This window comes from Phalacrocorax carbo, chromosome 9 (assembly GCF_963921805.1).
Source record: "Phalacrocorax carbo chromosome 9, bPhaCar2.1, whole genome shotgun sequence".
Taxonomy (NCBI): domain Eukaryota; kingdom Metazoa; phylum Chordata; class Aves; order Suliformes; family Phalacrocoracidae; genus Phalacrocorax; species Phalacrocorax carbo.
The window spans coordinates 25,081,398-25,092,440 of NC_087521.1; the positions used below are offsets into that span (position 1 = coordinate 25,081,398).

At 42.7% G+C, this 11,043-nt stretch overlaps 1 protein-coding gene across 7 annotated transcripts in view; it reads left to right on the forward strand.

Annotated features, from left to right (window-relative positions):
* The window catches only part of EVL (Enah/Vasp-like), a 156,755-nt gene extending 145,860 nt beyond the window's left edge, over positions 1-10,895 (forward strand). For 6 of the 7 annotated variants that reach the window (XM_064460757.1, XM_064460752.1, XM_064460753.1 and 3 more), the window contains exons 8-14: positions 2,702-2,762; positions 4,793-4,859; positions 6,192-6,258; positions 6,363-6,425; positions 8,731-8,797; positions 9,172-9,229; positions 10,287-10,895. In XM_064460757.1, the coding sequence (XP_064316827.1) occupies positions 2,702-2,762; positions 4,793-4,859; positions 6,192-6,258; positions 6,363-6,425; positions 8,731-8,797; positions 9,172-9,229; positions 10,287-10,324 (421 nt within the window). In that variant the 3' untranslated portion in view covers positions 10,325-10,895. The remainder of the gene's footprint in view (positions 1-2,701; positions 2,763-4,792; positions 4,860-6,191; positions 6,259-6,362; positions 6,426-8,730; positions 8,798-9,171; positions 9,230-10,286) is intronic. The other variant, XM_064460754.1, reaches the window with a different exon arrangement.
* The last annotated feature ends 148 nt before the right edge of the window (positions 10,896-11,043 follow it).

Genomic DNA, 11,043 nt, shown 5'->3' on the forward strand with positions numbered 1-11,043 from the left:
TACAAATTTCTGTGGTTCTAGTCTACAATGTACTCCAGTATGGCTTTCAGCAGTGGGATTCGGTGCCATCAAGTATTCAGGGCCAAATCCCCTTCCCATCTTAACAAAAGCACCTGTACCGCCATGAGCACTATGCTGCCTCTACTCTGAATTTAACTGAGCTGCAAATCCTTTCCCAGGTAGTTGACAGCAACAGAATGTTCTCCTAAATTTTGCTTCACAAAGCCATAGAAGTCATTGGAAATACACAAGTGTCAGTCAAGTGTGCAATCAGCGCATGCTGTTAAACTGATACTGAGAGGACTTCTTTTGGCTGCAAAACCCTTTTTATGTGGGATGACATAGAGAAAGGAAGAACCTGGCACTGTGTTTCAGGTTGCTCTTACAGACCTGGCAGCCAGGAGGAAGACAAGATGTTTCTTAAAGTGAACATGTTCAATACAGAAATCACTGAGTGATGAGCAGAGGATCTCACGAGCCCTTTTCTGAGCAGAAAACCACATGCTCAGAAATGGGGAATGTGTATAATGCTGTGTAAGTAACAGAGGAAAACACTTCTGAGAGCTCAGGTGATATAAAATACAGCTCTCTAGATTTAGCGGCTCCCATGAGAGCAGCCCTTTGCTTCAGAACTGAAGTGCAAGCAGAATAATGAACTATCTCACAAATCGCTATCGTTTCTAGCCCAGTTAAGTTTGTTGCAGGACATAAATCTAACATTGGCCTCTCACCCTGGCAAATATTTCCCTTGCTCGGGTCTGTAATCATTATAACCCATTTTCCTCAGAAGTATCCAGCAAATATTAGAGAAAGACTATAAAATTTATTACTGATCTAATAAAATTATTAATACATTTGAATATTTGGAAATAATTCCCACAGAGCACTGTGTTGTACGAATGCATGTGTTTTACTCCTCTCTTTTTTTGTCAAATGTACATCAAATCCTCCGATTTGTGAATCCAGTGAGGCTTTTCTTCTTCCAGTGATGTGAAAAAAAAATCCTTGGACAAACTTGTGGCAGTGTTTTGAAACTCAGAAACCTTTCTAAATGCCACCTGGGATATTTTTTTTTCTGTGAGATAAATTTTGTCCACTTCAGAAGCAAGACTAAATTAAACACCTATCATATTGGTGGTTTAAAAAACATCTGCTAAGGGTAGCGTTCACAGGTGGATAAGGATCATCACAACCAAAATCTACATGGAAACTAGACCTTCAGTTCCCCTAATTTTAGCCTGGAGAAGAGGAGGCTGAGGGGAGACTTATCACTTTCTACAACTACCTGAAAGGAGGTTGTAGTGAGGTGGGTGTTGGTCTCTTCTCCCAGGTCACTAGCGACAGGATGAGAGGAAGTGTCTTCAAGCTGCCCCAGGGGAGGTTTAGATTGGCTATTAGGAAAAATTTCTTTACTGAAAGAGTGGTCAGACATTGGAACAGGCTGCCCAGAGAGGTGGGTGAGTCACCATCCCCAGAGGCATTTAAAAGACGTACAGACGTGGCACTTCAGGGCATGGTTTAGGAGACATGGTAGTGTTGGGTTGACGGTTGAACTTGATGATCCTAGAGGTCTTTTCCAACCTTAATGATTCTATCATTCTATGATTCTATGATAATTATCTAAAATGGGAAATTGGATGTCTAGACAATCAGTACCTGGTGCACTTCAGTACTGTCTAGACTCTAAATAGGCCTTGAAAATTAAGATTTTGGTTTTCTTCAGCCAGTGTGGCTAGCACTCAAGAAGTTTTACTATGTGTTCTTCAAAGGTAAACAACCAACATCTTTGTTTACTTTCATGTCCAATTGCTCCAGTGGATTGATTGCAGCTCTCTGCCACTTGCTTCTCAGAGAGTTTTGCCTTTCCTTGGGAAGCAGGACAGAGTGAGGGTCTCAGGTCCTCACTCAACTTCTCTAGGCACCACCAACACTGCCAGTTCTGGAACTACAGGGCTTAGGAGCTCTGCTGCATTTGAATTGGATTTGAGACAGCAATAATCTCCCATCACTCACAAATGACACTTGAAAACCTAGGCTGGTGCACTCGTTTCCTGAGTCCTGGTCTCCAGCCAGAGCTTTCCCACCCTGGAGGCAGCAGGGGTCTTGGCTGAGCAGAAATGGTGCCCAATCTTTCCCGGTGAGGATGGGCCCGGGTTTTCTGAATTCCCATCATATGGTATCACTGCCAAAGCCCTTTCTTTGGGTGGGAACAGGGATGGAAGGATATAAGACAGGTGGCAAAATTATATTGGAGCTGGCTGGGAACACTGTCATCACTACAATACCCACCTGTGGAGGTTTGGATTGGACCTCAGAAGCCCCTGTGGGTGTTTGTGTTTTTCCTCCTGTGTAGGACACAGAAGCCACCACTTCCTGAGCCCTAGAGAGAAGCCATCCCTTTCTCACCCAGGAAGCTGTGCTTCCTTTCTCCACTTTGACACATTTCCTTATGCTCTGCACTCTGTTTCTCTGTTAAACATTGCCTGATAATATTGTCCCTCTCTCTGAGTCATATCACTGAGGTCTGGATTCCTCACCTCCACCCCAATCCTACACAACTGAACACATCCAGAATTTGTCGCTTCCCTAGGATGAACTAAGTAAATAATAACTCCCACCAGAGCCTGAATCAGCCTCCCCACATGGATGATGTGTTTCTAGAGGGTTGACTGTGTGTCCTATCTCATGTTCCTTTGAAAAGGAGGAAAGCAGCATCGCAGTCAGACAAACCAGGTGACAAAAAGGAAGAGGAAAGCCAAAATGTAAGTGAAAGACTCCTTACTGTTGTGCTCTTGCAAATATGTTGATGTGTTGCCTTATAATCCAAAGTCCTGTGCTCATTTACTGTGTGTGGCAGGCAATGACAAGCAGTGCTGATCCAGGAATAGATTTGCACAGTCAGTCAAAAGCAAGATGTAACTGCTCCTACCTTTACTGGGAACAGCACCCTATAAACAAGAATTGCCACTTTATTCATAGGTGAGATATTGTCCAAACCAGGTTAACAGGTGCTTTCTCATGGTCTGATACGAGTGTTGTAGGGTGTGGTAGATTCTTGCTCCTTAAGAAGATGCACTGAAGCGTCTGGCAAGTCAGCTTGAGATCAAGTCCATGTTTTTTATTTTAAATTTGCAGCTTCAGCTAAGCTGCACTGGGTCATCAACCATGTGGTGTAACTTTGGATTGCCATCCTCCAAGCAAAGCAAGAATCAGCTCACTTTGGACCCCAGACTGCACATAAAGTGTGTCTCTGGGGGAGCGAACGGGAAACCACTAGACCATTCAAAAGTTAAAATATGTGTTCATGATACTTACACTAAAATCAGATAGAATTTGGCCAACTTTAGGGAACTTTGATTCATTTCTATTTTAACTGTTCTGTCTGTTGTCCACAAAAGCAATTAAACAAGAGTTTTGATTTTGATTTGTCTTCACACTGAACTTGATGCAGCAATTTTGAGTTCAACATGCAGATTAAAACACTTTTTTAACCTGCTGGAGTGGTAAAGCATGGGAGATAATTCCAGTTTCAAGAGAGGCTAGGATTTACGCTGTGTCCCTTCCCATGTATTGCTTTTCTGGGCTGCTGCTCGTACAGCATTCCTGTTGCTAACCCATACCCTTGTGATGGCTCTCTGCCATGGCTGCAAGTTCATAAGGCATCATGTGTGCCTCATATCACCTATACATGGATACTCCCTCCAAAGACAAGGTAACAGCTGCTCAGCAGGAATGCCATTCAGAAAATACAGGCCTCACCCCAGTCTGAAAGGTTTGAGCAAGAGCAGGAATAAGCATTTGCACTGCTTAAGGAGAAAAGCAGCTATTTTTTTTACATGTTCCTCGAGGGATGCTTCAGGCATGGGATTTGCCTATTGAACCCTTGATGCTTATATGCAACCATTGCTCTTAATCTTGCCCCAAAGCTGATTTTGAACCATACACTCATAGACGAAAGGCAACATTTAGCTTCTAACTATTCAGCCACTCCTGTCTTTCTGCCCCTTGTTCTCTCTCCTTGAAGCTCTGCATTAGGTTGTATCCCCAATCAAACTTTTTGATAACACCAAACTGTTTAGAAAGGTGTTTTAGAGACTGTCTGTTTAATGTGTGTCTTGAGTACACTTTGTGGTGGAGGTATCTTCTGTCAAACTGGGTGCAACTCCATTGTACAATGCACAGTTAATGCTTTGCCAGAGTGTGTTTTGAGGGATGCTAAATAATAGTTACATGTCAAATATATGGGTGAACGTTTTATGATCTGTCACACATAAATCCCAGAAAAAAAAGAGTCCAAATCGGTGATGTAGTGTTTAATCTTCTATTTAGGAGGAGTATTGATTGATTTAGTTACATTCAGCTAGTACCTGGACTACCCTCAGTGATACCAGTGGCTGTGCAGGGCTAAAAGGCTGGGATCTGACCTACTGTTCCTTCAGGTGGCTCAGTTTCCATATCACAGAGAGTTTCTCAATTTGGGAAACAGATGGTTTGTATTTAGACAACAGCAGTCAGCACTTCAGCCTGGTTTGGTATACGGGGATGAGAGTGTTTCAGTGGAATCAGGAAGAGGTGCTAGTGAAAAAATGAAAAGGATGATTTTGCCATACTAAAGGGAGAGAAAGGTTAAAGTTTAAATGGACTTGAGCCGTACCTTGGCAGCAGTGCCCGTTGGACATGCTTGGAGGAAACTTGCTTTTGTACAGCCTGTGCTGCAGCTGGTCTCCAGAGTGGAAGAGGACTCCATGCTTCATCTCCAGAATAAAGTAATGTCCTGTTTTTCTCTTTGTAGGATGATGCTAGCACCTCTCCTTCACCCAGTACACGAGGTCCCGCCCAGCAGCAACAAAATTCATCAGGTATTAAATCAAACTACTAGTGGTTTAGTTGTCTTCTTAATCTAGTCTTCTCCACTGCCTCTAGACTCTGGGTTCACCATCCAACTTCTGAGTGCAGCAGCAGTAACTAACAGAAAAATTCCCAAATACCTATTGTTTTAAAAACTGTACTCTGCAAGAAATGGTGATTTTATATGCTTCACAGCCAAGAAAATTACAATATAGCCAATTTAGTTAAAGGCATCCAGAGATGTAGCTGAGGATCTGCATCTTCAACACTGTGCACCTGAATCTTCTAAGAGAAAAAAGCTGTATTATTTTACTTTTGTGTAGCTGTCCTGGATTATACAGTTGCGGTTTGGGTCTCAAACTGTTACCCTTCCTTAACCCAGTAGCTTGTTGCAATAAGCCTGATCCTGAGAGTTACTAGGTGAAATTAAGAAGCCCCCAAACTATGTTGATGAGTTGAAATAACTGTATTGGAGTAGATAGGCGGCAAACCAGTCAGATTCATCCTTGCACCAGCCTTGGCTTTCATACATGCTAAAAGAAATCTCTCCCAAAGGAATGATTATTTAACCATTCCAGCTTCCTTTTGGAACAAAGCCATGATTTGCATGTCTTGCAAGGGAAAGGCAAAAAGCCAGGGGAAAGGTGTATGTAAATCGGGAACAAGACCTAGAGATTTCCTGAGAGTGCCCATAATTCCTTTAAAGAGCTTTTTAGGACCTCACAGAGGAGGAAACACTTGTGTATAAAGTTGTGTGTTATTCAAGTCTCTGAAACAGTTTGCTTTATTTTAGACTATTTGCATAGGAGGCAATTGGGACAATAGCGTTTTCAGTAACAAGGGTTATGTATTGCAGCTTTTGGGAATGTTCTGCAAGTTAGAAATGTAGACAACGTTAAATAAATTCTCTGTGGAGATTTGCATGGTGGGGGTCTTACTGCCTCTTTGTAGATACACCCACATTTTCTGCCAACTATGCAGATAAAAAACCTAAGACTTTTTAACTTAAAATAGAAATAAGTATTGTACTGACTAAAATAAGCCTTGCAGCAATTAACCTGTATTTCTTAATAGAAGCAATTTATGCTTTTCCTCCTACTCTTCCAGTTCCATGTCTTTTTCATATTGTTTAACTATCCAGTCCCTAATTAAAGGGATTTTTGCCAGTGCTTCCTCTATAATGTAGGCAACTGCACTCATTCAGCTATCCCGCTTTCGTGGATCTTTCTAAGCCACTCATCCTCACTGAATGAAAGCAGCTGTATAAGATTATAAAAACTTCAGGATTTTTTAATCATTAAAGAAAAAAGAATAAACAGTAACTTTTCATTTTTGTATTCCAGACTCTGGGAAGAAGCCATGGGAAAGGAGCAATTCTGTTGAAAAGCCTGTATCTTCATTACTTTCTAGGTGAGCTGCACGGGGCGTCCCTGCGGCTGGCCAGCAGTCGGGATGGTCATGCTGCCCCCGTGGCACGTGCACAACTCATGTCTCGTTTCATTCCATTGCTGTAGAAATCCATCAGTGGTGAAGAGCTGTGAAGCTAAGAGCCCCACACAATCCCACGTGTCTTCTAGGTACTGGCTAACAGCCTGGCTTCTTAACCATCTTGGCTTGTCCTTTGGCTAATCCCATCATTCAACACTAATGCTCGTCTTCTGTCACATCTTTTACGAATTCTCTTACAATCTGCTTTGTCTGTTGCTGCACAAAATGTGAAGGTAGAGTGTGTCCTGTCAAAGGCTTGTTCTGTGGAAACAGCCCCCTGCTCAGGTGGGCACAGGCATCGCACCTGTTTATCACACTTAAACAAGAACTTAAATCATCTGTGCTCATGAATCAGAGGCACGCGCTCCGCAGCGTGCTGCGCCATGTGGAAGGCAGGTTTTGGAGCATCTTTTTACAGCAGGTTCAGGATGACCCTGACAATAGGAGAAGTTTTCATTGCTCAACCTCTGCAGATATTCAAAAGCAAAGGCAGAAATGATCTGAAGAGCCTGCAGCTGGGAGAAGGGAAGTTATTCCTCCATCCATGCAACTGCAGTGGGTGCATGAGAAAGGAGCGCAAGGCTTGGTGCAGTAAGTTAATAACATCCAGCTGTAAAAAGGTCCAGCCACAGACAGGGAATTCAGAAATATGTGGTTCAAAAGCTGGAAGGTGTCAAAAGCCAAGAAGCTAAAGTAGGACTCCAGAAGTTTTGTCAGTCAGAACAGCCAAGCTGCAGTATCACCTATCACCACCCATATTCTTACCTGCAGAGATTCAGATAAAGTTTGATGCTGGACAACTAAAGGGAGACTTCCTTCCAGTGTTGGTCCAGGATCACCCAGTGTTAATACAGTACTGGACACTGAGACAGCTGGATAAGCTGAATGAAGAGGCAGAACACAGACTTACATATGTTTAGCATTTCCTGCAAAAAGATGTCCCTTATTTTACACTGTTACATATACAACAGTGCTGATAGTCTGCAGAGAGAAAGTTGCCAATGGCAACTATCTGCACATAGTTGCTGCTGTATTAAAGATGCTGGAACATGCCTTGCCCAAACATTCAGAGGAATTCACCAGTGTTATGAGAACAAAGTATAGTTTCTCCAAGTCTCCTAAAACCAATGGGACACGTTGGTTCTAGGAAATATGTGAGAGTTTCCAATAGATAAAGGCCATTCCTTCTCCTTGCAAATGGGAATGAAACATGGGCTATTTAAAGCAGCCATCAAGTTTTTGCTATGTCTTCTATAATGCTGTTCCATCCTGGGAGGAAGAGGAGTTCAGTCAGAAAAAAATCCTTTCCTAGTTTAACACCTGGAATAGTGCTCAGTCTTTGCTTGCTTGAATGAATTCTGGGGGGGAAGCTGGGCAGGTTTCAAAAGCTCTCAGTGGTGACCTGTTTCCGCTCCTGTTCAGTTTGATGGCATTTGTATCTGTCTTAACTCCCAGCTTAGCTGTGAGATGGTAGGAGACATGTTAAGATTTTCCCAAGAAAGGGTTGCAAGTCCAAGCATACCCTCAGGAATAGCAGAATCTCTGCCAGCCCCCATCTTGGGCCCAAAGATGATGGCAAAGCTGTTTGAAGCCTTTTCTATGAATTATATAGCATGGTTAATTTTTGAAATGTTTTAGAGTTACTGATTAAAAGACAACGTCAAGCAGCTTCTGCTTCCTTAATTTATCAGTCATCAGAGTTCAGCCCGCTGACTAATACCATCCTGCAAGGCCGATAACATTCAAGTGTACTAGCCATCAAGGGCAGACTGGTTTTGTTTCTGGGTCAAGAAAAAGTGCCTGTACTATACAGTGCTATCAACAAGGTCCACTTGACTCAGTGAGGCCTTCCAAGGAAAGGATTGCTGGGCTATTATTTTCCCTATAATATTTTCCTGACCTGTATTCCACTATTACTTTAGCACCCATTTAAAGTCTAGGTGGCCAAGGCAAGGTTGCTGTACAGAAAACAGACTGTGAGAGAAAACCAGACATCTAGCTTGCAAATTGCAAACACTGTAATAACATGCATTGTTAAACAGGCTTTATTCCCTGAAGATATCTCAGCATTTTCTAGTCTGAAATCACTGAGACTCCCAACACCAAAAAAAAAAAAAGAGTAAATCAAGTTTCAGTGCAGTCTTTGTGCTCCTCCAATATGTCTGCAGTAGGGAAAGCAGCATCTCTGAGGGTCAGGCTGTGCAAACGGGAGCGGGGCTGCTCTCCAGCTGCCGAACTCTCCTGAGTGGCACAAGAGGGAGCCTCCAGTCCAGCGCTCGAACACGGGTGCGCCTGCTCTGGGGTGGATGTCACCCAAACCGTCAGGTGGATGTAGCTTAGCGTGCGTGGCAAGGAACTGACTGTCTGTTTTGTCCTCCTCTTCCATTTCTCAAGGATGAAGCCAGTGAGCAGCAGCAATGATGTGGCTATGGAGGCCTTAGATTTTGATCGAATGAAACAGGTGAGTGAAAAGGTCTTTTGCACTTAGATTTGATGAGCTACCCATTTTCCCCCATGCATGCGCTGTACAAGCAAAACAGCTGTTCAGTCTTCTGATTTCCTCTATAACTAGGTGCTTAGAGAAGGGCTAGCTGGTGAGCAGCAAGAGAGCACAAACTCACTGCTATTTGATCAAGATGTCTGTATAGAAACATGCAAATAAATATGCCAGCACCTTCTGCGTCCTTGGCCTGGGAGTGCAGACGTAGCTGTTAGTACTGCTAGGCTCTGATTGTCAGTGGAGGAGGGGGACAAGCACAACCGTGTTAAACTTGCATTTTCTTCCACCCGTTAGAAGGAAATTCTGAGCAGCTGACTTGTGTTTTGTCTCATCAGGAAATATTGGAGGAAGTTGTAAGAGAGTTACACAAAGTGAAAGAGGAGATAATTGATGGTAAGAAAGAGAAAAATTATTATTTTTCTCATCTTTATGACTAATTTCCCATAGATAAGACGATAGGAACTGCAGAGAGTTCCCTGGTGTTTTCAGACTTCTCTGAGTAGCTCTGATTTATATACACATTTGAAGACCAATCATCTACCTTATCTGAGCTCTGATCGTGACGTTGTGTTTATATCCTTTATTTTTATGCTGCTGATGAGCACTTTCACTCCCAAACTGTGAGAAGTTCACTGGCTGGTGTTTCTCACAGGTGGGAGGGTGAGAAAGGGCCTGCCTGTAGCCCGTGGCATATCAATTTATCACAATCAGGAAGCGTGAAATTGCTTGTACCTACCCGGCCACACAGGCCCAGGATGAGGAGGGGACAAAGGTACCAAGCCAAAAACCCTTCCCGAGCATCTTCTGTAGGCTTCCTAAGCTTGAAGAGCTATTTCAGACCTTCACTCAATTACAGCTTTCTAAATAGCCACGTTTTTTATCATTCATTGAAAAGTACAACAGCTGTACTAAATGTATCAGTACTTTTTAATAAATTGCTCTGCAATATATGAATAAATGTATTTTTCAGGGCCATTATTGAAATGCACAGCAAAACACCTATTTGAAGCCTGCATTAGGGCATATGAGATGCATGCCCACACCCTGTGCTCCCCATCTTAGAGTCACACAGAAGGGGAAAAAGAGGAGACTGTAAAACAGCTAAAATCCATTCCCTGTCCCCTTGCCCTAGACCTGTGTGCTTACAAAACCTCGGCGCAGTTTGCAATTGAGGACACCCTCACCCGTACGCTACTGTTGCAGCAGCTTGGCCCTCAGAGCCTCCCCAGTTCATTCCAGTGCAAAATAAGACATTCACATAAACCACAGATGCGACTTCTTAAGTCAGTACTGCAGTTTGCAAGCAAACAGCTGACTGCTTACCCTTACTCATCCTTTTACCCTCCACTCATCCTTTTACCAGCGTGTACTTTCTGCAACCTCTATACTTAGCATTTTCCATCACACTGGGTGTAACGTTATGCATTAACTTTTTGGTTTGATTTTCTAGCCATACGGCAGGAGTTGAGTAGAATCAGTACAACATAATGATTGCAAAGCATTTGGACGGTACTAAGAATGCTAGGAAGATTGGATCATTTCTAAGTGTACCAAGGTCATGCAAGATGATGAGAGAGAGGACACCGGCACTCTTTGTTGTTATACTCTTTTTATTAGCAGACTCAGCACACTTTGAAGCTTTCTGCTGCCTTGGATTCGCTTCATTTTAAAAGTCTTAATCTAAAGAATATTAAATTTTAAATTTCTGGATTTTTTAGATTTCATCTGACACTGCACATTGGATTTGTCAGCCTTTTTTGTATTTTGTATTTGCTTATTTAAATGTATTACCTTTCTTTTTAGTAGTAGATAAGAACACATGTGAACCATTTGCTTTTGATAGATTACTTCAAAGTCATTTTACTAGTAGTCTGCAATGTAAATGAAGATCCTTTGCCAACAGAAATGTATTGTGGCATCACCGGAAGAAACAGAGACATGTTAGTTGTCAGCCAACAAGTTCTTTGTCTCAGAGTTATCACAATATTAAAAAAATGGTACGTCAGTGCATCACAGTATCTGTGTTCATATTGGTAATAAACTGTTTATTGTCCACATGGCCCTGACTGCCTTTGTTTCATTCATCCCTTGAGCTCCCACACTTCTATGTCTCTTGAGTTGATGGTGAAAGGAAGGTGACTGAGACTCACCATGGGGTGGCAGCTCTGCCCGGCCAGCGCCGCAGAGCCCAAGGAGAGAGCCTGAGC